The sequence below is a fragment of the Petromyzon marinus genome, chromosome 55 (genome assembly GCF_048934315.1).
Source record: "Petromyzon marinus isolate PM22_M1 ecotype Great Lakes invasive population chromosome 55, UKy_Petmar_22M1.pri1.0, whole genome shotgun sequence".
Taxonomy (NCBI): Eukaryota; Metazoa; Chordata; class Hyperoartia; order Petromyzontiformes; family Petromyzontidae; genus Petromyzon; species Petromyzon marinus.
The window spans coordinates 14,070,733-14,098,178 of record NC_133721.1 but is presented as its reverse complement, the minus strand read 5'-3'; the positions used below and the strand labels follow the sequence as shown (position 1 = coordinate 14,098,178).

General features: G+C 55.3%; 1 protein-coding gene across 4 annotated transcripts in view; it reads left to right on the top strand.

Annotated features, from left to right (window-relative positions):
- Nucleotides 1-27,446, top strand: part of LOC116954591 (hephaestin-like) — a 33,937-nt gene that overhangs the window by 3,582 nt on the left and 2,909 nt on the right. The window contains exons 1-19 of one of the 4 annotated variants that reach the window (XM_032975234.2): nt 6,188-6,278; nt 10,664-10,720; nt 13,379-13,559; nt 14,099-14,343; nt 14,585-14,797; nt 15,439-15,615; nt 16,068-16,322; nt 16,618-16,798; nt 17,502-17,641; nt 18,115-18,255; nt 18,869-19,068; nt 20,039-20,189; nt 21,164-21,376; nt 22,497-22,707; nt 23,774-23,913; nt 24,185-24,319; nt 24,950-25,056; nt 26,303-26,543; nt 27,219-27,358. In XM_032975234.2, coding sequence (XP_032831125.2) covers nt 13,393-13,559; nt 14,099-14,343; nt 14,585-14,797; nt 15,439-15,615; nt 16,068-16,322; nt 16,618-16,798; nt 17,502-17,641; nt 18,115-18,255; nt 18,869-19,068; nt 20,039-20,189; nt 21,164-21,376; nt 22,497-22,707; nt 23,774-23,913; nt 24,185-24,319; nt 24,950-25,056; nt 26,303-26,543; nt 27,219-27,358 — 3,057 coding nt within the window. In that variant the 5' untranslated portion in view covers nt 6,188-6,278; nt 10,664-10,720; nt 13,379-13,392. Of the gene's footprint in view, nt 1-6,187; nt 6,279-10,663; nt 10,721-13,378; nt 13,560-14,098; nt 14,344-14,584; nt 14,798-15,438; nt 15,616-16,067; nt 16,323-16,617; nt 16,799-17,501; nt 17,642-18,114; nt 18,256-18,868; nt 19,069-20,038; nt 20,190-21,163; nt 21,377-22,496; nt 22,708-23,773; nt 23,914-24,184; nt 24,320-24,949; nt 25,057-26,302; nt 26,544-27,218; nt 27,359-27,446 lie in introns of those variants that run through there. The other 3 variants (XM_076052408.1, XM_032975233.2, XM_076052409.1) reach the window with 3 other exon arrangements.

The window sequence follows — 27,446 nt, the reverse complement described above, 5'->3', positions numbered from 1 at the left end:
GCTTGGGAGATCATCTCTGCACGGTGCCTTTCCTGGTCTCAGGCTCTGGATCGCCTTCAGTACTTCCTCAACAGATGGCACCTCAGCCAGCCGCTCACAGGGGGTGACTTCTTCCAATATTTGAGGCACCACCGCCTCAGCAGGGTCATCCCCACTTTCTGCCACGATGTTTTCCTGGCTGAGGGATTTTCCCTCCTCCAGGACCTCACAGAAATGCTGAGCAAATCTGCAAACCTGTTCCTGGGGGTCGGAGATTGGATCACCGTTTTTTCCCCTATTGATGGTAATAGGTGTTGCGCTGCAGGTTACTTTTTTGATGGAGTTAAATAGGGATTTGTGACCGCGGGCCACTGAGGCAGACTCCATCTCCTCAGCAACCCGCGACCACCACCCATCCTTGCAGCACCTCACGGCTCTCCGAACCTCCGAGCGAAGGCTGCGATAAGCCTCCTCATTATCTGACGTGGGATGCTGTAGCCGATGAGAGTGGGCCTGTCGCTTTTTCTCAACTATCCTGAACACCTCCTCTGTCAGCCAGGGTCTCTGGGGAGGTCTGGACCACGTACCCAAAGCAGCCATTGCAGCTGCATGAGTCACAGTCCTAAACCTCGCCCATTTACCCTCGACATCAGGAGGAGTGGGGGCTATGCCAACCCCAGCCGCAAGAGATGATGAAATTCTCGCTTGCAACTTTCATCAGCTAACTGAGACCAGGCCACTTTAGGTTGGAATGGGGTCCTGGGTGTACACCCATCTCTGCCATTACATACAATGAAACAAAAGAGAAAAAACAGAGCAATGTAAATACAATATACACTATTAGACATTATTGTAAAACAATAAATAAAAAGGCCATACCATGTGTTAGTGATTTTTTTTAATATTTTAGGCATGAAATTACAGGAAATGAGTTTTCAAATTTAGTTTTTTTTGTGGGGGAGGGACCCCAGACCTCCTGGAAGATCTGGTCCCCCCCCCCCATGTTGACTCCATGGCTACGGCCTTGGTGCCAGGAATCAGAGCGGAGAGTGTTTTTGGTGCCACCCAAGGAAGCAAAATTGAGTCGCATCGAGTTTAGTTACACGGCCAACACTGGGGGCGGGTGAACGACTTCACGAGGGCCCTCTCGCTTCGCGTGGCTATCGCCGACGCCAGCGTGATTGGCCACACCGTGCAACTGGAACGTCGAGTGGAGTCGCCTCGCGTGACACCGTCGGGGTCACGGGCAACCTCGGATGACGATAACTCTGAGTGCACAGACCCCCTGATAATGGTAATCACCCCACCGCGCCAAACCCCAGTGCGTTGAGAGGGGAGAGGTAGGGGAGTGCGTGGAGGGGAGTAGAGTGAGTTGAGAGGGGAGAGGTAGGAGAGTGCGTGGAGGGGAGTAGAGTGAGATGAGAGGGGAGAGGTAGGGGAGTGGTGTGAGATGAGAGGGGAGTGCGTGGAGGGGAGTAGAGTGAGATGAGAGGGGAGAGGTAGGAGAGAGTGCGTGGAGGAGAGGGGAGTGAGAGACGTTACTCTGCTCGTTCTGTCCCCACGGATTCTCGTTCAGTGTCCACGGCGCCCACTGTGGGGACAACGGCGTATTGCATCACAGCAACAAAACACCACTTCACTTGGAAACACGACTGCATCATTAGATTATAAGCAGGGGGTGCGAGTTGAAGCGCGTGATTTCCCGCTGTAAACACGAGAAATGTTGCCACCTTTAACGGACACGACAGGGTCACGAATTTCAGACGAGACGTAACAAACTCTTTGGTTTTTTTCGGTAAAGTCACGTAGGTAAAAAATGAAATGTAATAAATGAAAACTAAATTAAATCACAACGTTTCGGGCGCAACACAAGCGTCCTTCTTCAGGTGGGGACAACGTAGCGAAAGCACAAACGCTTAAAGTGTCTCAGAGATGGCTGTAAAGAGGGATTATAGAGTAGTCGCAGGGCATGGTGAGTGTGGGGGGCATGGTGAATGTGGGGGGCATGGTGAGTGTGGGGGGGGGCATGGTGAGTGTGGGGGGGGCATGGTGAGTGTGGGGGGCATGGTGAGTGTGGGGGGCATGGTGAGTGTGGGGGGGGCATGGTGAGTGTGGGGGGGGCATGGTGAGTGTGGGGGGCATGGTGAGTGTGGGGGCATGGTGAGTATGGAGGGGGCATGGTGAGTGTGGGGGGGGCATGGAGAGTGTGGGGGGGCATGGTGAGTGTGGGGGGGCATGGTGAGGGTGGGGGGCATGGTGAGGGTGGGGGGCATGGTGAGTGTGGGGGGGGCATGGTGAGTGTGGGGGGGGCATGGAGAGTGTGGAGGGGGCATGGTGAGTGTGGGGGGCATGGTGAGTGTGGGGGGGGAATGGTGAGTGTGGGGGGGGGCATGGTGAGTGTGGGGGGGGCATGGAGAGTGTGGGGGGGCATGGTGAGTGTGGGGGGCATGGTGAGTGTGGGGGGGAATGGTGAGTGTGGGGGGGGGGGCATGGTGAGTGTGGGGGGCATGGTGAGTGTGGGGGGGGGGGCATGGTGAGTGTGGGGGGCATGGTGAGTGTGGGGGGGCATGGTGAGTGTGGGGGGGGCATGGTGAGTGTGGGGGGGGGGGGTATTGTGAGTGTGGGGGGAGGCATGGTGAGTGTGGGGGGGCATGGTGAGTGTGGGGGGCATGGTGAGTGTGGGAGGAGGAGAAGTTGCAAAACCAAGGGTGCACTGGGAGGCAAACGACTGTAGCCGAGACTGAGGCTTTGTGATGTCGATGGCGGAAGTAGATAAGCAAGCGAGGATTAAGCCGCATTTTGTTATGCTGCCGGGTGGGTAAGTTGGAGATGTGCAAGCTAAAACACAACTTGTGGTACACACTACCCTGGCGATGGTAGTGTGTAAAACTGGGGGTAACAGACTGGGAATATGGGTATGTTTATGAAAATACATCTAAACCGGCTGTCTAGCAGTAAACTGCCCGGTAGCTAAAGTAACAAAGAGCGCATGTGGAACAAGAGCACGTGTGGAACAAGAACACGTGTGGAACAAGAGCGCGTGAGGAACAAGAGCACGTGTGGAACAAGAGCGCGTGTGGAACAAGAGCACGTGTGGAACAAGAGCACGTGTGGAACAAAGAGCGCGTGTGGAACAAAGAGCGCGTGTGGAACAAGAGCGCGTGTGGAACAAGAGCGCGTGTGGAACAAGAGCGCGTGTGGAACAAGAGCATGTGTGGAACAAGAGCGCGTGTGGAACAAGAGCACGTGTGGAACAAGAGCGCGTGTGGAACAAGAGCGCGTGTGGAACAAGAGCGCGTGTGGAACAAGAGCGCGTGTGGAACAAGAGCGCGTGTGGAACAAGAGCGCGTGTGGAACAAGAGCGCGTGTGGAACAAGAGCGCGTGTGGAACAAGAGCGCGTGTGGAACAAGAGCGCGTGTGGAACAAGAGCGCGTGTGGAACAAGAGCGCGTGTGGAACAAAGAGCGCGTGTGGAACAAAGAGCGCGTGTGGAACAAGAGCGCGTGTGGAACAAGAGCATGTGGAACAAAAGCACGTGGAACAAGAGCGCGTGTGGAACAAAGAGCACGGCCACGTGCACATTATGCAAGGAGGACATCATGAGCATCACGTCGTGAGGAAGTGCATTGTGGGCCCTTCTTGTCTTAGGTCACCATCAATGTTGAGCAAATGTGACTCAGCAGCAGCAGTGATGCAGTGTGGGGCGCCACGGTGGCTAGGAGATGTTAACTACCTCGCCTGATGTGCAGGAGGTTATTCACTTCACATTTTCAGATTTGACGAGAGCAGTGGTTTCACTTTTTAAGTCTCCACTTCATGATGAGGTTTAAACTACTCTGAAGTGCAAACCGTGGGTCTCATATCCCGCTCATTAAAACCTCCCTCCCTTGCTTCCAATCGTGGGCGGGAGATCGATGCCAGGAGACCCGGGAGGGTTGCCAAACCCCTGCCAGCATCCCCGCCGATGCACTCTGCGCGTCCCATCAACCCTCGCCGCCTCGTCACCTTGTGACGTGAAGGTGGCCGGGTGCTGCTGCTGCTGCTGATGATGATGATGAGGTGGAGTGGGTGGCCAGATCCTAGAGAGTAACTGGGCGTCGTGGTGGCTATGAGATGTTAACCACCTCGCTTGGTATACAGGAGGTCGTGGGTCGATCCCGACCCTGACACCTGCTGCTGTATATTTGGAGTTTGCGCCTCTCTCTCTCTCTGTCTCTACTCCTGGTCACGTGGATTTTTCTCCGGGTCCACCGGTGTTTCCGTCCACAGTTAGAATCAACATCAGCACGCGTTTAGACTATTTGACTGCTGCTATAAATGTCCACGTGATAAGCCACTAAGTTGAGCTGTCATTTGTGGCAGCCAGGTCGCTTCTGAAATAGAACGATACAGCTCAGTGGGCCTTACCTGCTAATATACAACATAGTTTAACCACTCACACACCTCACCAATATCCTCACCACTCCTCACCACTCACACCTCACCACCCCCACACCTCACCACTCACACCTCACTACTCACAAACCTCACTACTCACAAACCTCACCACTCCCACACCTCACCACTCACACAACTCACCACTCGCACACCTCACCACTCACACACCTCACCACTCCTCACCACTCACACACCTCACCACTCCTTACACCTCACACACCTCACCACTCACACACCTCACCACTCACACACCTCACCACTCACACACCTCACCACTCCTCACCACTCACCACTCCTCACCACTCCCACACCTCACCACTCACACCTCACCACTCACACACCTCACCACTCGCACACCTCACCACTCACACACCTCACCACTCCTCACCACTCACACACCTCACCACTCCTCACCACTCACACACCTCACCACTCCTCACCACTCACCACTCCTCACACCTCACCACTCACACACCTCACCACTCACACACCTCACCACTCCTCACACCTCACCACTCACACACCTCACCACTCACACACCTCACCACTCACACACACCTCACCATTCACCACTCCCACACCTCACCACTCACACCTCACCACTCCTCACCACTCACACACCTCACACACCTCACCACTCACACCTCACCACTCACACACCTCACCACTCGCACACCTCACCACTCACACACCTCACACACCTCACCACTCACACCTCACCACTCACACACCTCACCACTCCTCACCACTCACACACCTCACCACTCCTTACACCTCACACACCTCACCACTCACACACCTCACCACTCACACACCTCACCACTCACACACCTCACCACTCCTCACCACTCACCACTCCTCACACCTCACCACTCACACACCTCACCACTCACACACCTCACCACTCCTCACACCTCACCACTCACACACCTCACCACTCACACACCTCACCACTCACAAACCTCACCATTCACCACTCCCACACCTCACCACTCACACCTCACCACTCACACACCTCACCACTCACACCTCACCACTCCTCACCACTCACACACCTCACACACCTCACCACTCACACCTCACCACTCCCACACCTCACCACTCACAGACGACCTCTCTAACGCTACTGCGTCGATTTCATGCGAAGCTCTCCCATGCGTTTTCGGGTCGTGGCACGTGTTTGCTTGACACGATGTCCGACGTTTTGCCCCACCACTCAGCGCGTGCAGCCAAATGTTGGATGTCTGGCCAAACAACGCGCAGCACAAGCTGACCACAGCTGGCAGCTATCCCAGTAGACATGGAACGTTGACGCAAACGTTGGACCAACGTTTGTTCAACGATTCCACCCACTTTGCGCTAACGTGGGCCCAACGGTTTCACCCACGTGCCAACGTTGCCTCAACATTGCCTCAACGTTGGCGTGTTTACCGGGGGGGAGGGGGGGTATCGCTGCGGGCGAATGACGAGACTCCCCCCCCCCCCCCCCAGAGTATCTGTAATCAGAGGCAGGGGTGGGCAGAGAGCGCAGTGGGGGGTGGGGCGTTCGACGATTCGGAGCGGATGCCCGCCACGATGTTTAATGATTGAACCGCTGGCTGGACGCTGCGTGTGGCAATGTTGACTTTGACTGCGGTGGGAGGGTTCAGAAGCGTTCCTTGGGGTTCCGGGAAGGCCCCTTGATTCGGAAAGGATATGCAGGAGGGGCCATCAAGAGGAGTATTATAATTCTGTTTAAACATGTGCACATATAAAGGGAGAGCTGTGATAGGTGTCTGCAGAGAGCTGCCCGGTACATCTGGGACCGAAGCTTCGCTGGAGGTGGCCCCGGCAAGAGAGAGGGGGAGACACCTTGGGCCAAAGTAAGTTCCGCGCACCTCCGATTAGCACGGTTGGCTACGTACGGTGCCAAAGAAGTTCAAGGTGCGTACATGTTGAGAGAGACGTCTGCTGTATGCATGTTTTTGTTGAACCTTGTTCGCACCGTACGTAGCCAACCGCGCTAATCGGAGGTGCTGTGCGTGTCTGCTTCGTGTGGACTGGAAGGATTATTGAATGTAGGATGAGAAAATAGATAAGCAGGCAATCCGGTACACGTGGGACGTCGGACCAATGTTTACTCAACGTTGGTTCCATGGACATGCCATTAGCCAAACGTTTCTTGCTTATATATCCTTCATATATCATTAAACAATTCTTACACAATCCATCAGCCGCATGGCCTTCTGGGAGTGCCTATGTTGAAAAGCATTGATTCAAGACGAGCAAACTCTGAGCCGGTTTTGACACACGGCGTCTCATCAGCAGTCGGGTTTTCTTGCTGGTTACCTGCCGATCTACCAGGCAAGGACCTTGTCTTTAATTGGGGCGCCACTGTGGTGAGACGGTAACTACCTCGCCTCGTATACAGGAGGGCATGGGTTCGATCCCGACCATGATGCCTGCTGCTGTATATTTGGAGTTTGTGTGTCTCTCTCCCAGTGGTCGCGTGTATTTTTCGCCGGGTCCTCCGGGTTCTTTTCTCCGCATTTAGTAACACGCGTTTCGAGCATTTGGCTGCTATAAAGTTCCACGCGAACATAAGCCACTTCGCTGAGCTATCATTTGTGATAGCCAGGTCGATTATTTTACGAGAGCTATACAGCTCAGTGGGCCTTTACCTGGTCAAATAAAAAATAGTTCAGTAAATTAATTTCGGTATTCACTAGGACCCTCAAATGATACTGGTAGGATGATTGATAAGAGCAAGGTAATGAGGAGCCTCAAGAATAACGTTTTAAATCGACGCTAATGGGTCAGAACTACGGTCGTTAACAAATGCAACATGAAACAATACTTAAAGGTACGCAGCCTGAATAGACGCGTTTTGTGGAGTTGGTGACAAGAGGAACGCGTGGACTTCAGACCTGTCCATGAATTGGCCGAGAAATACCTTCATACACAGAGGACTGCAGAGCTTGGGACGTGGCTGTTACTGTTGCGCCAGCTCTCTGCCTGGCTGCTGTTACCATCCGGGTGAGATCTGTGCTTCCTTCAGCCATTGTGAGATGCAGTGTGCATGATCGGTGACGCTACTAGTGAAACTAAAACATTATGTTAGAGACTTACATAAGAGACTCGTAGACATCCATATACATCAAATGGAGACCCACAGAGACTCGCAGAGATGCATAGAGACTTGTAGCTATCCATAGAAATCCATTAGGAACCCATGGAGCCTCATGGAGACCCAGATATGTGCTCAGAGATTTATAGATATATACAGAGTATCATACTAAACTAATTTAAAATAAAATAAATCGTGACTTTACCGAAAGAGCCAAAGAGTATGGATTCCAGCAGTCACGACAGCTTCAAATCAAGATTAAACTAATTTATTTTGCCAGGTGTAAGAACCACTTACCTATGTATCTCTTTTTCAGAAGCGACCTGGCCACAAAGGATAGCTCAACAAAGCGGCTTATCACGTGTAAATTTATAGCAGCTAAATACTCTAAATGCTTGTTTACAAATGTGGAGGGAAAAAATCCATGCGACCACAGGGAGAGTGAGAACACGCAAACTCCAAATATACAGCAGCAGGCATCACCAGGGTCGGGATCGAGCGCACGACCTCCTGTATACCGGGCGAGGTAGTTAACATCTCCTAACCACCGTGGCACCCCAAACACGTATCGAACCCCAGGGACCGATAGAGAGGAGCCATGGTATCAACACACTACTTGGCCGATGACGCCTTCATAAACAGATGACTGCAGAGCTTGGAGGGGGATTTGCCGCTGGATGATCGCTTGACTACTGCTGCTGCCTAAGTGAACATTCTCAGTCTGTCTAAGTGAACATTCTCATTCAGTCTAAGTGAACATTCTCATTCAGTCTAAGTGAACATTCTCATTCAGTCTAAGTGAACATTCACAGTCAGTCTAAGTGAACATTCTCAGTCAGTCTAAGTGAACATTCTCAGTCTGTCTAAGTGAACATTCTCAGTCTGTCTAAGTGAACATTCTCAGTCTGTGTAAGTGAACATTCTCAGTCTGTCTAAGTGAACATTCTCAGTCTGTGTAAGTGAACATTCTCAGTCAGTCTAAGTGAACATTCTCAGTCTGTCTAAGTGAACATTCTCAGTCTGTCTAAGTGAACATTCTCATTATGTCTAAGTGAACATTCTCAGTCTGTCTAAGTGAACATTCTCAGTCTGTCTAAGTGAACATTCTCAGTCTGTCTAAGTTAACATTTTCAGTCTGTCTAAGTGAACATTCTCAGTCTGTCTAAGTGAACATTCTCAGTCTGTCTAAGTGAACATTCTCAGTCTGTCTAAGTGAACATTCTCAGTCTGTGTAAGTGAACATTCTCAGTCAGTCTAAGTGAACATTCTCAGTCTGTCTAAGTGAACATTCTCAGTCAGTCTAAGTGAACATTCTCAGTCTGTCTAAGTGAACATTCTCAGTCTGTCTAAGTGAACATTCTCAGTCTGTCGAAGTGAACATTATCAGTCTGTCTAAGTGAACATTCTCAGTCTGTCTAAGTGAACATTCTAAGTCTAAGTGAACATTCTCAGTCAGTCTAAGTGAACATTCTCAATCTGTCTAAGTGAACATTCTCAGTCTGTCTAAGTGAACATTCTCAGTCTAAGTGAACATTCTCAGTCTGTATAAGTGAACATTCTCAGTCTGTCTAAGTGAACATTCTCAGTCAGTCTAAGTGAACATTCTCAGTCTGTCTAAGTGAACATTCTCAGTCTGTCTAAGTGAACATTCTCAGTCTGTCTAAGTGAACATTCACAGTCAGTCTAAGTGAACATTCTCAGTCTGTCTAAGTGAACATTTTCAGTCTGTCTAAGTGAACATTCTCACTCTGTCTAAGTGAACATTCTCAGTCTGTGTAAGTGAACATTCTCAGTCTAAGTGAACATTCTCAGTCTGTCTAAGTGAACATTCTCAGTCTTTCTAAGTGAACATTCTCAGTCTGTCTAAGTGAACATTCTCAGTCTGTCTAAGTGAACATTCTCAGTCTGTCTAAGTGAACATTCTCAGTCTGTCTAAGTGAACATTCTCAGTCTGTCTAAGTGAACATTCTCAGTCTTTCTAAGTGAACATTCTCAGTCTGTCTAAGTGAACATTCTCAGTCTGTCTAAGTGAACATTCTCAGTCTGTCTAAGTGAACATTCTCAGTCTGTCTAAGTGAACATTCTCAGTCTGTCTAAGTGAACATTCTCAGTCTAAGTGAACATTCTCAGTCTGTCTAAGTGAACATTCTCAGTCTGTAGTAGCTCCTCGCTCACCTCTTTCTCTTGCTCTACGAGTGATTCCGTACTGCGAGGTGCAGCGGTTAGCGCTACGCTGCGCTATGAACCTTGCCACCCGAGTTCGATTTCCGCTCACGGCCAACACCAGTGACGATTATCTGAACCGTTCTTGAGCCTCCCCTAGGTCGACTCGGCCTCAAATGAGTACCTGGTGCGGTGTGTAGTAAACATGCCAATGGGGAGACAAAGGCGGTCGGGCGTGGTGCTGACCACCCCCTCGTGTGGCGTTTCAACCTTCATAGGTGCTCGCTAACAGCTTGTACACAACTTCTTTCGCACCGTACGTAGCTAATCGTGCCAATCGGAGGTGCAGGGGAAAGACAACAAACTAAACACACAACAAGCAGTTCTAGAGAAATGACTCGCCCCAACAACTTGCCCCGACAGTCTGCCAAGGCTGTGTGTTGGTGCGTTTGTGGTGGCTGTGTGGTGATGGTGGTGTCTGTGTGTGTGTGTGGTGTCTGTGTGTGGTGGTGGCTGTGTGTGTGGTGGTGGCTGTGTATTGTGGTGGTGTCTGTGTGTTGATGGTGGTGGCTGTTGTGTTGATGGTGGTGTCTGTGTGTGTGTGTGGTGGTGGTGTCTGTCTGTGTGTGGTGGTGGTGTCTGTGTGTGTGTGGTGGTGTCTGTGTGTGGTGGTGGTGGTGATGTCTGTGTGTGTGGTGGTGGCTGTGTGTGGTGGTGGCTGTGTATTGTGGTGGTGTCTGTGTGTTGATGGTGGTGGCTGTTGTGCTGATGGTGGTGTCTGTGTGTGTGTGTGTTGGTGGTGGTGTCTGTCTGTGTGTGGTGGTGGTGTCTGTCTGTCTGTGTGTGGTGGTGGTGGTGTCTGTCTGTGTGTGGTGGTGGTGTCTGTTTGTGTGTGGTGGTGTCTGTGTGTTGATGGTGGTGTGTGTGTGTGTGGTGGTGTCTGTGTGTTGTGGTTGTGTACCCGTGTCTCCCTCTCAGACCTCGGTTTGCCCACGTAGACAGATAACGGATAACGGCGACTCCGATAACAGAGAGGTCAGTCCTCGCTTACACAGCAGAATGGTCACCCGCCCGTGTGTGTTTATTCGCGTCTCTCATCCCATCTTATCTCTCTGGTCCCACTTTTTGTTTTAGAAATAAGCACCACTACTCAAAACGTCACCGATTATAAACTTTATCCGAGGCCACACACACTGTGTGTTATTGACAAAAGTGTTGAGTTTGTTGCGTGCTGTTTTGTGGTGTGTTGTTTCTGTTGTTTGTGTTTTCTGGATGACATCTCCGTGGAGTGTTAAGAGACGGGAAGAGTGAGCACAGAATCAGAATCTTTATTTATCCTGGAGGATGTTCAGTAAGGGACGGGTCAGCAAGTCACAACAACAAACAATACAACAACATCTTATTTGGTTATTTCGGTAAAGTCACGTAGAATGAGAATAAAATAATAAATTGATAAAATAAATTAACACAATAATATTCTCACGACGTTTCGGCCACAACACAAGCGGCCTTCATCAGGTGAAGGGACGAGACTGTCTGGTAGGACAGCGCTGGAGTGAAAGAGCCACGTTCAGATCACGGCCTTTAAGCTGTGTGAGAGGAACAAAGCGCCCTCAACTTCAGCACCACGGATAGCTACGGGCCCCGTTCAGACGGACGAGTTCGTCCATGGTCGGAACAGAGGAGGGGGAGAGAGACAGCTGCGAGGCCCTAGTATATTCCATGTTGTAAAACCATACCATTAACCGTGGTGGAGTATACTAGGGCCTCGCAGCTGTCTCTCTCCCCCTCCTCTGTTCCGACCATGGACGAACTCGTCCGTCTGAACGGGGCCCGTAGCTATCCTGGTGCTGAAGTTGAGGGCGCTTTGTTCCTCTCACACAGCTTAACGGCCGTGATCTGAACGTGGCTCTTTCACTCCAGCGCTGTCCTACCAGACAGTCTCGTCCCTTCACCTGATGAAGGCCGCTTGTGTTGTGGCCGAAACGTCGTGAGAATATTATTGTGTTATTTTATTTTATCAATTTATTATTTTATTCTCATTCTACGTGACTTTACCGAAAAAACCAAAGAAGATGAATCATTGCAGTCACGAAAGCTTTAAATCAATACAACAACAATAAACGATAGCAGTGTAAAATAGAGACAAGGGGAAGCAATTCACTAAACAAAAACCTTCCCGTTGCGAGCTGCCCCCCCCACCCGCGCAGCCACTGAGCCGCCACCTGGGCCAGATTGTAACGGCTGGGTGGTTCCTCGACTCGTCGGACAACGAACGTGAAAAAGACCTCGGACCCCGCCCCGCCACGCCCAGCATTACGCTGGGCGGGGCTTGCAAGGGGGTTTCCAGCATTCACAAGGTTGGATCACATGGGGGGGGGGGGGGCTATGTTGGTGGTGGCTGTGTGGTGGTTGTGGAGCTGCGTGATACCACCGCAGGCTGCGTCTGCAAAATATAGCAGCTCCCTGCCTTCGTCATCACGGTCACCCTGCACCATAAGAATGATAACGCCGATACTAAATGTATTAACTAATAATAAATAACAACTATTTAAACTAAACTATTATTTTTACCAGTTAAGGCCCACTGAGCTACATAGCTATTTTTCAGAAGCAGCTTGGCCACTAATGATAGCTCAATGAAGCGGCTTATCATGTGGACATTTATAGCAGCCAAATACTCTGACACGCATGTTTCTAACAGTGCAGGGAAAAACGGAAGACCTGGAGAAAGATCGACGCGACCAGGGGACGATAGACACCGCAAACTCCAAATATACAGCAGCAGCAGCAGCAGGCGTCAGGGTCCGTATGGAACCCACGACCTCCTGTATAGCTGGCGAGATAGTTAACATCTCCTAGCCACCGTGGTGATGATGATGAGAGACACCGCAAACTCCAAATATACAGCAGCAGCAGCAGCAGGCGTCAGGGTCCGTATGGAACCCACGACCTCCTGTATAGCTGGCGAGATAGTTAACATCTCCTAGCCACCGTGGTGATGATGATGAGAGACACCGCAAACTCCAAATATACAGCAGCAGCAGCAGCAGGCGTCAGGGTCCGTATGGAACCCACGACCTCCTGTATAGCTGGCGAGATAGTTAACATCTCCTAGCCACCGTGGTGATGATGATGAGAGACACCGCAAACTCCAAATATACAGCAGCAGCAGCAGGCGTCAGGGTCCGTATGGAACCCACGACCTCCTGTATAGCTGGCGAGATAGTTAACATCTCCTAGCCACCGTGGTGATGATGATGAGAGACACCGCAAACTCCAAATATACAGCAGCAGCAGCAGCAGGTGTCAGGGTCCGTATGGAACCCACGACCTCCTGTATAGCTGGCGAGATAGTTAACATCTCCTAGCCACCGTGGTGATGATGATGAGAGACACCGCAAACTCCAAATATACAGCAGCAGCAGCAGGCGTCAGGGTCCGTATGGAACCCACGACCTCCTGTATAGCTGGCGAGATAGTTAACATCTCCTAGCCACCGTGGTGATGATGATGAGAGACACCGCAAACTCCAAATATACAGCAGCAGCAGCAGGCGTCAGGGTCCGTATGGAACCCACGACCTCCTGTATAGCAGGCGAGATAGTTAACATCTCCTAGCCACCGTGGTGCCCCCCCCAATTATGTTCTGTAACGCCGCGATCTCTCTCTGTCTGCACGTGACCCTCTCAGCTGCTCCGGTGAGCATGCGTCCGCTTCAATGGCTCGCGGTCGCCTGCTGCTGGTGCTCCACGTGGGCGCCGGCCGCTCCCGCCGTCGTCAGGACTCACTTCATCGCGATCCGCGAGATCGACTGGGACTACGCGCCCGCACGTCGCAACCTCATCGCTGACGTGAGCGTGGACGACGACGAGTGAGTGCCGGAGCCGGCGGCGTGCCAAACCGCGCCGCGTCGGCCCGCGTTCCGCCGATTCGCTCCATGGGCTGTTCCGCGCCGCACGCGCCTGATGATTAATAAACACGTCCCAACGCGACGCGCTCAGCGATTGACAACCCCCCACCCCACTTACTCACCCACTTACTCACCGACTTACTCACTTACCCACTTACTCACCCACTTACTCACCCACTTACTCACCCACTTACTCACCCACTTACTCACCCACTTACTCACTTACTCACCCACTTACTCACCCACTCAGCTCACCCACTCAGCTCACCCACTCACCCACTTACCCACCCACTCAACTCACTCACCCACTCACTCAACCACTTTTCAACTCACTCACCCACCCGGTCACCCACGTACTCGCCCACAAACTAACTCGCTCAAACACTCGCCCAACTCTCCGCTCACTCACCCACTCACCCACTTACTCACCTACTACTCCTTCACTCATCCGCCCACTAACTCGCCCACCTCTCTCCTCCCGGCGCCGCGTGCGCGTCCAGGCACGCCGGCACGTTCGTGCGACGGGGCCCTCAGCGCGTGGGCACCGTGTACACCAAGGCCGTGTACGAGGAATACGCGGACGCCGGCTACTCGCTGGCCCTGCCCAAGGAGCCGTGGCTCGGCTTCCTGGGGCCCGTGCTGCGCGCCGAGGTGGGCGACACCGTCGTCGTCCACCTCAGGAACTTGGCGTCGCGCCCCTACACCATCCACTCGCACGGCCTGCACTACGACAAGGGCAGCGAGGGTGAGCGGGGAGAGTGGGGGCGAGGGGGGTTGGGGGGGGGCACTGCGAGAGAGAGAAGCGGACATCGAGAGTCCTGCAGCATCGGGTTGGAGTTCCCGTCGGTGACCTGTGGGTGACCTTTGGGAGACTTGTGGGTCACCTATGGGTGACCTGTGGGCGACCTGTAAAGCGGGTTGGTTGTTGCTCGCCGAATCGTTTCGACGCCTCCCTCGCTCCTCCCACTCCCCCACCCCCCCGCCAGGAGCCCCCTACCCCGACCACACGGAGCGCCAGCAGAAGGCGGACGACGCGGTGGCTCCGGGCGAGAGCCGCGAGTACACGTGGAGGCTCAAGCCCGAGTACGGCCCCATGGAGGCCGACCCGGCCTGCATCACGTGGACGTACCACTCGCACGTGGACGCACCTAGGGACATCGCCGCGGGGCTCATCGGCCCGCTGCTCGCTTGCAAGAAAGGTGCGGCCCCCCCGGCTGCCCGGGACCCCCCCACAATCCACCCCCCACGCGGGACGGCGGGGGGGGAGGTGACGTTGACAAAATAAAAAATCCGAGTTGGAACTCGTTGTAGCGCTGGTGGCGTCGTCCATCGTGGGGCGATATTATTTTCAACGGTCTCGAAGCCACAGTGCGCTAAGCAGTGCACCACCACTCGGAGAAAGAAACCAACAAGGGTGTGCGTGGAGGGGAAAGTAGAGTGAGATGAAGAGGGGAGTGTGGCGGGGAGAGTGGAGGTGAGGTGAGATGAGAGAGGGAGAGTCCACGGAGGATGTTGAAGAGGGGAGTGTGGCGGGGAGAGCGGAGGTGAGGTGAGATGAGAGAGGGAGAGTCCACGGAGGATGTTGAAGAGGGGAGTGTGGCGGGGAGAGCGGAGGTGAGGTGAGATGAGAGAGGGAGAGTCCACGGAGGATGTTGAAGAGGGGAGTGTGGCGGGGAGAGTGGAGGTGAGATGAGAGAGGGAGAGTCCACGGAGGATGTTGAAGACGGTAAGTGCGATCCTGAAATGGATCTGGGATTGGCCGAGGCTCTGTCTCCCTCGGGGGTGTGGTGGGGATGGTCTGGCCCCCAGCGAGCGGATTGCCTCGCGTGCATCCCCGCAGGTTCTCTGGACGAGCACGGGAACCCCCAAGACCCGGACCGAGCGTTCTTCCTCCTCTTCTCCGTGATGGACGAGAACCTGAGCTGGTACCTGCAGAGGAACGTGGAGCGCTTCTGCGAGCAGCCGGCCACCGTGGACGTCAACGACGAGGACTTCGTGGAGAGCAACAAGATGCACGGTGCGACGCCGCGTGGACGCGGCCGCGTCGCCTGGGGGACAAGGGGCGCCACGGTGGCTAGGAGATGTTAACTACCTCGCCTGGTATACAGGAGGTCGTGGGTTCGATCCCGACTTTTACCCCGGGTCCTCCGGTTTTTCCTTCCATATTTGGCATCAATGTTCTTTCGGAGTATCTCGCTGCTGCTATAAATGTTCATGCGATTGACAGCCACTTGGTTGAGCCATCACGAAAGCAGCAAAATAGCTCCGTGATGAGGTGTAAATCCAGGTTTCCCCCGCCCACCTCTTAATCATCATAGGTATGTATTTTGAACTTCTTTCACACTGTACGTGGGCCAACCGTGGCTAGGGGGAAGGACAACAAGCTAAGCACGAAAAGCATTTTTTTTGGGCTCGTCGATCATGAACCCGAGGGGGGCCTCACCCCCCCCCCCAACCGCCCCCCGGCAGCCATCAACGGCTACGTGTACGGCAACGCGCCGCGGCTGGAGCTGTGCGCCGGCGAGCGCGTCTGGTGGCACCTCGTGGCGATGGGCAACGAGGCGGACGTCCACGCCGCACACTTCCTGGGCCACACGCTGGAGGAGCGCGGCCGCCGCGTCGACACCGTCGCCCTCTTCCCGGCCACCTTCCGATCGGCGCGCATGGCCCCGGCGCGCGTGGGCACCTGGCTCATCAGCTGCCAGGTCAACGACCACGTGCAAGGTGACCCCGAGGGGTTTTCCCTCCGTGGCGTCGACAACCGCGCCACTCGGAGGTTGCTGGGAAAGGATAAAAACCAAACTAAACGCAACGCAAGCGCTTCTTTAAGACTATGGTTCTAAGGAAATTGGTTTACAATTCGCCTGCGGTGGTTTGTTCGCGACCCACGCGGGAGGGAGGCGGAGACGTCGACTAAAGCGGGGCTGCCGCTGGGGGTCCCCTCGCCGGCCAGCTGCGAGCGCGATAACTTTAAACCACGGCCCCCCTCTCCCCCTTTCCCACCCTCGCGTCCCCCCAGCCGGCATGATGATGCTGTACACGGTGCGCGACTGCGGCTGGAAGCCTCCCGGCCCCGCGCAGGCGCCCGTGAGAGGCGGCGTGACGCGCACGTTCTTCGTGGCGGCGCACGAGGAGGTGTGGGACTACGCGCCGGGCGGGCGCGACCGCATCTCGGGCAAGAAGCTCGACCAGCCCGGGAGGTGAGGGGCCCGGAGCGCCGGCGGCCGCCAGGAACGCCGGCAATTGCCGCCGGCCTCCCCATGAGTGTCGCTCCCCCCCCCCCCCCCCCCCCCATCGTGTGTCCCCATACGTCTCCGTGTGTGTCACCGTGTGTCTAAATACTCGCTGTGTATCTCCATTCTCCCCGTGTCCCTGCGTGTCTGTGCGTGTTCCCGTGTGTCTTAGCGTTACACCGTGTGTGTGTGTCCATGTGTCACCGTGTGTGTGTCCATGTGTCACAGTGTGTTGTGTATTCATGTGTCACAGTGTGTGTGTGTCCATGTGTCACAGTGTGTGTGTGTGTGTCCATGTGTCACAGTGTGTGTGTGTGTCCATGTGTCACAGTGTGTTGTGTATTCATGTGTCACAGTGTGTGTGTGTCCATGTGTCACAGTGTGTGTGTGTGTGTCCATGTGTCACAGTGTGTGTGTGTGTGTGTCCATGTGTCACAGTGTGTGTGTGTCCATGTGTCACAGTGTGTGTGTGTGTCCATGTGTCACCGTGTGTGTGTGTCCATGTGTCACCGTGTGTGTGTGTCTTAGCGTGACACCGTGTGTGTGTGTCCATGTGTCACCGTGTGTGTGTGTGTCCATGTGTCACCGTGTGTGTGTGTGTCCATGTGTCCCCGTGTGTGTGTCTCTGCGTGTCCCCACGTGTCTCTGCGTGTCCTCGTGTGTCCCCTAGCCCCTCGGCCGTGTTCCTAGAGCGGGGGCGGCACCGCGTGGGGAACCGCTACTGGAAGGCCCGCTACGTGGCCTACGAGGACGACGTGTTCAGTGCCGTGCGCCAGCGCAGCAAGAACGACGAGCACCTCGGCCTGCTCGGTAATGCCGCTCGTAGGGCCCCCTCACCTTGCCTCTTTATCTTCCGGGGACGCATGAACCATTTGTTTTGGTGATCTCTATCCTTTGTGTAATTGTGCGTGTGTGTATATATATATGCGCACTGTGTAATATTGCTGTACTGTACATGCGTGTATATTTTTATCTATACTTGCGTATGTTTTTTGTGAGTGTGCGGAGCAGTGGTAGCGCACTGCGCTACGAACCCGGTGACCCCAGTTCGATTCCCGTTCACGGTCAACACCGGTGATAATTATCTGAAACGGTGCCGGGGCCTTGCCTAGGTCGACTCCGCCTCAAATTAGTACCTGGTGCGGAGTGTCAACATCGCCACCGGGGAGACAAAGGCGGCCTCGCGTGCCGGGCCGGCCTTCACGGGCGCTCGCGAGCAGCACTTTCCCCGACGTTCTGTTAATGCTACACGGTGGGGGGGATCTTTGTCTGTGCGCGTGCAGGCCCAGTGCTGCGCGTGGAGGTGGGGGACGTGCTGCAGGTCGTGTTCTGGAACAACGCGAGCCGCCCGTACAGCATCCAGCCGCACGGCGTCTCCTACCTCAAGGAACACGAGGGCGCCGTGTACAGCGACGGCGTGGCTGGTGAGCCAGGGGTCGCGGGGTGAGCCAGGGGTCGCGGGGTGAGCCAGGGGTCGCAGGGTGAGCCAGGGGTCGCAGGGTGAGCCAGGGGTCGCAGGGTGAGCCAGGGGTCGCAGGGTGACCCAGGGGTCGCAGGATGAGCCAGGGGTCGCAGGGTGAGCCAGGGGTCGCAGGGTGACCCAGGGGTCGCAGGATGAGCCAGGGGTCGCAGGGTGAGCCAGGGGTCGCAGGGTGGCACAGGGGTCGCAGGGTGGCACAGGGCTCAGAGATGCCCAATAGGCTCCGCTCACGAGCTGGGTTTGCAATTCTCAAAACCCCAAATTATTATTCCCAAATCTTGAGCCTCAATCTGGGGTTCGGGTACGGTGTCAAAAACACCAGGAACGCCGTATCCAAACCCCGAGTCGTGAACCCTCATTGCGAACCCCGACACCCAATTGACGGACCCCAAATCGTCAACCTCGAACCGTGACCCAAAACCAAGAACTCCAAATGGCGACCCCTCGCGTTACCCCCGTACCGTGACCCCTGCAGCGTGACCCCTGCAGCGCGACCCCTGCAGCGCAACCCCCTACCGTGCTGCCCCCCTAACCCGGAACCGCGGGCACTCGTGCAGGCGGGGAGTCGGTGGCGCCGGGCCGCCGCTTCCTGTACCGCTGGGTGGTGGGCGAGGAGTCTGGCCCAGCGGGGGGCGACCCGGACTGCGTGACGTGGCTCTACTACTCGGCGACGGACAGCGTGCGGGACACCAACTCGGGACTCGTGGGGCCCCTCATCGTGTGCCGCCCCGGCAAGCTGGGCGCGGACGGCGCGCAGGTCGGCTCCCCGGCGTGGTGGCCCCCTCCAATTGGGGGGGGCAGGGGTGGGCACGACGCAGGCAATGCTGGCGAAGTGAGACGGCGCTAGACGCAACGAGCAACGGCGCCGTCCGCTTGCGTCTGTCGAGCGTTCTGCTCTCCGCACTGCCGCTCCGTGTGCCCGCGGCGACGACTGTGGCGACGCGCGTCCAAGCGTCGCCACGGGGCGCCTGAAAATTGGAGCGGCGATGCCGCGGCAGATCGGCCGGTGATTCACAAAATTAGTTTATTTAGGGTGAGGTCGTCGCGTAGCGAATAACGCCACGTTCGACAATTGCCCTCCACCACCCGACACGGCCAGTTCAATCAAGCTGTCATGTCACGTGGGCAAATGCGCCAATTGATTTGGTTTCAGCAAACCGGAATGTTGAAAGGCGAATCATTGGTTTGCCACAATTTTTTTTCGTGAATACAGGCTCCCTTGAGCTACTAGGGACCCATACACTTGTGCTTTGTTTGCTTATGCCCCCCCCCCCAACCTTCTCCCCCCCCCCCATTGTATTCTACATTATTATTATTGTTAATGAATTATAATTATATTCTTTGATTTTTTCGGTAAAGTCATGTACATAGAAAATAAAATTTAAAAAATTCACGTCATGATGATCGCAACACAAGCGGTCGTCATGGTGACGACCGCTTGTGTTGCGATTTAAACGTCGTGAGTTATTTTATTTTATATTTACGTGACTTTACAGAAAGAACCCAAGAATATGAATTCCTGCAGTCAAGAAAGTTTTAAGTCAGAATAATGATTAGTCTGCTGCTTAGAGTTGTGGTCTAACGTGTGTTTACCTCCTGGCCTGAACGTTCGATGCACGTTGCTCCTGTCAGTAATTCGGCCGTGTCCCGTGGTCTGGCATCCTAGAGGGCAGTGCGGCAGCAAAATGCAAAGTTGAACTTCCCCCCCCCCGACCCTTCCCGTGCAGCGTGGCATCGACCACGAGTTCTCGCTGCTCTTCTCCGTGTTCGACGAGAACCTGAGCTGGTACCTGGAGCGGAACATCGCCGCTTTCGCGAGCGACCCGGCGGGTGTGAACCGGGACGACGACGACTTCCAGGAGAGCAACAAGATGCACGGTGCGGCTGCCGGACACGCACGGGAACCTCCCCCTCGGTGGCGGTGCACAACCACGTTTAACCGGCCGGTGCCACGGTGGTGAGAAGTTAACCACCTCGCCTGGTATACAGGAGGTCGTGGGTTCGATCCCGACCCTGACGCCTGCTGTGTGTGTGGTGTTTGCAGTGTCTCCATCCCCGTGGTCACGTGGCGTTTTCCCCCGGGTCCTCCGGTTTTTCTCTCCACATGTAATATAATCAACATCACGCGTTCAGAGCTGCTATACCTTTCCACGTGATAAGCCACTTCTCGTTGAGCTATCATTTATGGCCAAGTCGCTTCTAAAAGAGAGTTACGTAGCAGAGTGGCCCTTACCTGGTAAAAATAAAAATAGTAAAACATTCGAGGAGGCAAGATACGTCTGCGCTGGGTGGGACGTGTGGCGCGGCATGGGGTGAAGACCGATTGGCGAGATGGGCGTCGTTGGAACGGTCTCCATGAGCCCGGCCACCAAAGGGAAGGCCTTAAGGCCAGATGGTGGGATGCTGAATCTCTGGGTCTCTGTGCGAGTCTATCCAAGAGCAAGTGGTGGGATCTTGGGGGTCGAGTGTTGACCGTGCAGCAGCTGCGGGATCTAGCGGAGCATGGAAACCATTGGCGAGGTCACGTTGTGCAGTCTTCCGTTGCTCGGTGGACCTCGCATTCACATTCTTCACAATTTTAGTGATTGTTCTTTTGCATTGCTTAATAGCTGCCTCTACCAATCTTTCGCTCGCTCTGTCCCATCCACAGAGGTTGTCTCTCTCTCCCTTCTCCCGTCCCACTGCCCCGTACGTTCTTTCTCATCCTCTCTCGATCTTCCTCTCCCAATGGGCCCTTGAACTCTCCCTTCTCTCTCTCCATGCGCCCTTTGCTCTCTGTGTCTTTCTCACCCTCTCCTTCTCTCTATCTCCCTCTCTCTCTCTCCCTATCACTCCCCCCCCCACCTCCGCAGCCATCAACGGGCGCATGTACAACACCCTGCAGGGCCTCCGCATGTGCAAGGCCCAGCAAGTTTCGTGGCACCTGCTGGGCCTGGGCTCCGAGTCCGACGTCCACTCCGTCTACCTTGCGGGGAACACGATGCGCGCCTCGGGGCGCCGGCGCGACACCATCAACCTCTTCCCGCACACCTCGCTCACGGCCACGATGAGCGCCGACAAGGCCGGTGAGCCCTCCCGGTGACCCACGCACCGGCGGCAGTCTGCTAAGGCCGTCGACTGGGCTCGGGCACAGTGCCAGATCCACGGTGGGGGGCGGGGGGCAAGGGGCGATCACCTTCAACCCTCCTCCACCTTGAGAAGCCACGGTGGCTAGGAGATGTTAACTACCTCGCTTGGTATACAGGAGGTCGTGGGTTCACTCCCGACCCTGACGCCTGCTTGTTTATTTGGAGTTTATGTGTGTTCTCTCTCATCGTGGTCACGTGGATTTTTCTCCGGGTCTTCCGGTTTTCCTCTTCACATTTAGAATAAAATCGCGTGCTTCGAGTATTTGGCTACTGCTATAAATTTCCACGTGGTGATGATAAGCGACTGCGTTTCTGACAAAGAGATAGATAGCGCAGTGGCCCTTACCTGGTGAGATAGAATAAAAATTAGTTTTATGGAGAGTTACCAAAGGAAACGAGGTAAAGTTTGGTTTTCTTTTTTGCTCGCAAAGCTTTGATGTCTCGGGACCGCCCCACACCTCCCACTGGGCTAGTTTCTCGGTCCGCCTCCGCTTGGGCCATGTCAGGGAGCATTGTTGCTGGCGACTCCGAGAGCCCTGGCGGGCCCACCTACGGCCCACGCGACAGGCCTCCGGCATCGCCCTGACAGCCGCCCCGTCCGCTTCGGTGCCCGCCACTCGAATGCTTCCGCGCGCCGCACAGCGTCGCACGATCCACGCGGACGCGAGGCGTTTCTTGCCTTGTTGCGATCGAAGAATGGCAACGATGACTACATGTCCCTGTCCTTCATCTGCTCGCATCAAACACAACCGCCGTTCGCCACTAAGTGGCGGTGACTTCACCACAGAGCTTGTGCCAGGCTAGGTGCAGTTTAAGGCCACGTGAGGTGTCGAACGCCCAGTGGCAGGAGGTCACGGGACAGACCCGGGTGTCATGGGTTGACTGACCGAGATGACCGGCCGATGCACCACCTGTGCCCCCCCGTGCCACCTTGTGTCCCGTCTCTCTCCCCACGTCTTCCCATCATTCCCCCCCCCGCGTCTCTCTCCCCCCTCTCTTCCCCCCACCGCCACCCACGGCGCCACCCCACCCCACCCCACCCGCACCCCCCCCCCAGGTGACTTTGGGGTGGTGTGCAAGACGGCGGACCACCTGTCGGCGGGCATGAAGCAGCACTACCACGTGTCGCTGTGCGATGCGCGCGTGCTGCGCCCGCCGCGCCCCACAGCGACGCGCACGCACTACGTGGCAGCCGTGGAGCTCACCTGGGACTACTCCCCCTCGCGCCACTGGGAGCTCGCGCGGCACAACACCACGCGGCAGCACAGGTGCGGCGTCACGCGCGCGGGTGTGTCGCTGCAGGTGTGTCACGACGCCATGCAGGTGTTACTTCAGGTGTGCCACGATCCCATGCAAGTGTGTATGCTGTTGCAATCTTTGCAGAGAGACGGTAAGCATTATTATCGTTATTAAGTTTGAATTCCATTTTTTTTCACGAGTGGGGCCGCTGGCACGTGACGATGAGCTGTCACATCCTGTGTCCGTGTATGTTGGCGTGTGTGCGTGTGTGCTTGAGTGATGTGTTCAAATGCATGCACCCATCTGCCCATGTTGGTGTATATGTACGTGCGTGTGTCCACGTGTTTGAGTAACTGGCGCGATGTGTAAACATCGCCACTGGGGAGACAAAGGCGGCCGTGCGTGCTGCCGGCCACCCACCCCCTCGTCGTGCAGTGCCGACCGTCATAGTCGCTGCTACTCGCTAACAACACTTATGTAGTGAGTCCAACTGAGTCGCAGACGTTATCTTGAGAGCAACACTATTTATTCCGCATTAACACGTAACGCAATACGATCTACACTCGGGTCTCGAATGCCCATCTAACCATGCTACGGCAGAACTAGACACGGTTCGCTATCCCGGTCCGGACCATGAGCTGGGTCCCGGACCGCGTGGCTAGAGGCTTCTTCTCCCCGACGAGGATCTTCTTCACACCTTCACACCAGCACACAAAGAACCCCGAGCTCCTCACGATACCCCCGGGCTGGGGCTGGCTCCGCCCTTAGCCCCGCCCACCTTCCAGGCCTCTCGAGCTCCTTCTCGAAGGTTCCCGAGAGCTCCTTTGGACCACGTGACCGCCCCACGGCCACCGCTCCCATATCGTCCAGTCACGTGACGGCAGGTCAACCAGCGTGTCATGCCCCAAGGTAACCCAGCGCTCACCCAAGCCCCGCTAGGGCCGGTACTACATCCCATAACCCGGGCTGCCCAAAATGACAACACATTACCGGCCGTGGCTTCGCGAGCCCCGGCACCATACAGTCACGACACTTGTTCCAAAGTCTCTCGAGGCTGTACGTGGGATCGTCGTCGTCGTTGTTTGTTTGTCCCAGCCACGGAGAGACATTCCTGAGGGGCGGCACGGACCGCATTGGCTCTGCCTACAAGAAGGTGGTGTACCGCGAGTTCACGGACGACACGTTCACGCGCGAGAAGCCCCGCGGGGAACGGGAGAAGCACCTCGGCATTATGGGTAAGGCTGCCACCTTGCTGTGGCCAGGAAAGTAACCCGAGCAGTGGGCGGGGCCACCCGAGCAGTGGGCGGGGCCACCTGAGCAGTGGGCGGGGCTAGTGACCGAGTGGGCGTGGCTGACGGATGGTGGGAGGAGCTGCCATCTCGCCGCGTGTCCCCGTTGAGCCTCCCAGAAAGGTCACCAGTAGCGCCACGTGCGAGCGAGCGCCCGCGCGGTGTCGCGCTGCCGTGGCCCCAGCCGCGCGCGGTGACACAGCCCGCCCTGTTCCAGGCCCCATGCTGCGCGCGGAGGTGGGGGAGGCGCTGGTGGTCGTCTTCAAGAACATGGCGAGCCGTCCGTACAACATGCACGCTCACGGCGTGGACGAGGGCCTGGACAGCTGCAACATCCCCCCTGTGGCTCCCGGCGAGTATCTCTCCTCCGCAGTGCCTCGCCTCCGCACAGCGCCTCTCTCTCGTCGCGATAATTTGTGTTGCGCCGCCACGCGTTGCCTTGCAGCGACCGGCTCCTGATTCTCAGTCATCTCGGCATCGGCGCTCCGGATTCGCTCCGCCTGCCGGGCGTTGTGCACAACAAAAACACGAAATACGGATTCACCATCGTCATCACCATCGATTTGCGTGAATTGTTGTTTGTATCTGCCCATGCGTGTGTATTTCGCAGTTAGTGAGGAGCGGTCGTGTAGCGGTTAGCGCGCTGCGCTATGAACCCGGCGACCCGAGTTCGATTCCCACCCACGGCCAATACCAGTGACGATTTTCTGAACCGGTCCTGTGCCTCTTCTAGGTTAACTAAGCCTCAAATGAGTACCTGGTGTGGTGTGTAAACTTCGCTACTGGGGGAGACAAAGGCGGTCCGGCACGGTTCCGTGTTGGCATTCATAGGTGTTCACTAACTCTATACAGGAATCTTTGTCTTTGTATCAGTGTGCGTGTTTTGTCCCGTGTGTGTGTGTATCTGCCCATGTTTGTGCGTGACGCCCTATGTGTGTGTGTGTGTTTGACGGCCCGTGTGTACGTGTGGGTCCGTGCGCAGGGCGTGTGGAGAAGTACAAGTGGATGGTTCCCGAGCGATCGGGCCCAGGAAAGGGAGACCCTGACTGCCTCCTCTGGGCCTACTACTCCAACGTCGACCCCAACAAGGTTGTGTTCTGTTTGCCGTGTCCTGTCTCCTATGTTCCGTCTTGTATCCATATCCTCTGTTCATCCTTTAACCAGGAGATGAAAGTAACCCACGGAGAAACATCAAACAGCCTAAGGTCACATAAACATTATACAAATTATCTGGTAGTGTATGTACGTCGAATTTCTTTCGCACCATACGTAGCCGACCACGCTAATTGGAGGTGCGGGGGAAAGGACAACAAACTAACACCAAAAAGCAGTTCTGAAGAAATTAGTTTTCAATCGAGATGATTTAAAAGTGCACAGCTCCGTTGGCTTCCTAATAATCTCAAAGTAGCTTCCTCGGATGATGCTGCTGCATTGGCGTTGGTGCTCAAGGAAAATTCACAACAACAGCGACACTCGGCAAGTTTGTAAGGAACACTTTGAACAAAATATATAGCAAGGCAACATTTTGGGAAATGGCCCTGTGCTATGAGTAAGGGGCATCGCCCACACCGTCACCTGTTACGTATTCTTTTTTTCCTTTTAGGGTGACACTGTCATTGAACTTTCGTTGGGTTTTTGTTTGATAACGTCAAAGTCATTGTAGCTCTTAAAACATTTTCAATACGGTAAACAAATAATGTGAAGGAAGGTGACGAGATTAATCCTAGCAGTGGCTTTTGGCTAGCCGTGGAACAAAGACGGTCACCGCATCGTGCACTTTCGGATGTGCTTCTGTGGCCATCTGGAACGCTCTTCCTTCTGATATTAGGAAGCCACTGGAGCTATGCACTTTTAAGTCATCTAGATTTAAAACTAATTTCTTAAAAATTGCTTTGTGGATTTAGTTTGTCGTCCTTCCCCCGCACCTCGGATTAGCACGGTTGGCTACGTACGGTGCGAAAGAAGTTCAACTATAGCCTAAACAGATTGTTGGGGCAAGTGCAGTTAGCGAGTACCTAATGAAGGCCGGAATGGCGCACGAGGGGGTGGGTGACCAGAACCACGCGCGACCACGTTTGTCTCCCCAGTGGCGATGTTTACACACCGCACCAGGTACCCATTTGATTTGGAGTCGACCTAGGGGGAGGCCCAGGGACCGATTCATGGTGTTGGCCGTGAACGGGAATCGAACTCGGGTCGCCGGCTTTGTGTAACCGCTACACCACCACTCCCCGCAACGTACGAAAGTACGCCCGGCGCATGCCGAGCGAACGGCCGTGTTTCCAATCGCCATTGCACCGTGTGAATCGCGTGTGTGCGCGCGTGCGTGGCGCAGGACCTGTACAGCGGCCTCTTTGGAAGCCTGCTCACGTGCCGGTCCGGCGTGCTGTCGGGCGGCGGCGGCGGCGGCGATGGCGCCGCGCGGCCCCGCGGGGTGGAGCGTGAGTTTGCGCTGCTCTGGATGGTGTTCGACGAGAACGAGTCGTGGTACCTGGAGGAGAACGTGCAGCGCTGCTGCGGCGGGGCGGCCATCAACTCCTCCGACGAGGACTTCAAGGAGAGCAACAAGATGCACTGTGAGACCCGTCGCTCGCCGCGGGGGTGGGGGGCACGGGGGAGGGTGTATGGAGGCGCCAGGTGCGCGAGACCTCCGATGAGCACGGTTGGCTACGTACGGTGCGAAAGAAGTTCCAGATGCACACAGACAGGAGGCTGAGCCGGCAGGGAGGGTCATTGAGAAACAAGATCCTTCATACGTACCTGTACATACGTGCACACACCCATACATACGTGCACACACCCATACATACGTGCACACACAAACATCAGGGTGCACGTTTGTGGTCGTGGTCAGCACCGTACGATGCTCTAGTGATGTCCGTCGGTCCGAGGGTACGGTCACTGTATAGAGGAATGGTGGTCTAGCGGTTGGCGTGCTGCGCTACGAACCCGGCGACCCGAGTTCGATTCCCGCTCAAGGCCACCACCAGTGACGATTATAGGAACCACTCCTTGACCTCCCCTTAGGTCGACTCGGCCTCAAAATGAGTACCTGGCGTGGTGTGTAAACATCGCCACTGGCGAGACAAATGCGGCCGGGCGTGGTGCTGGCCTCACACCCCCTCGTGTGCTGTGCCGGCCTTAATAGGCGCTACTCGCTAACAGTACTTGCCCCAACAGTCTTTTAAGGCTACACGGGGGGATCTTTGTTCTTTATTGTGCGCGCGCGTCTGTGGCTCGCTCCCATGCAGCCATCAACGGCTACGTGTACGGCAACCTGCCGGGGCTGACGATGCGCGAGGGCGAGCACGTCGCCTGGTACCTCCTGGGCATGGGCAACGAGGTGGACATCCACACTGTGCACTTCCACGGCCACCCCTTCACCGTGCAGGTAACGGCACCGCTCGCTCTCTCCCCCACACCACGCGCGCCGCTAACCACGGCCGCCTCCACGCAACCGTCCGCTTCTCCCGTAGAAG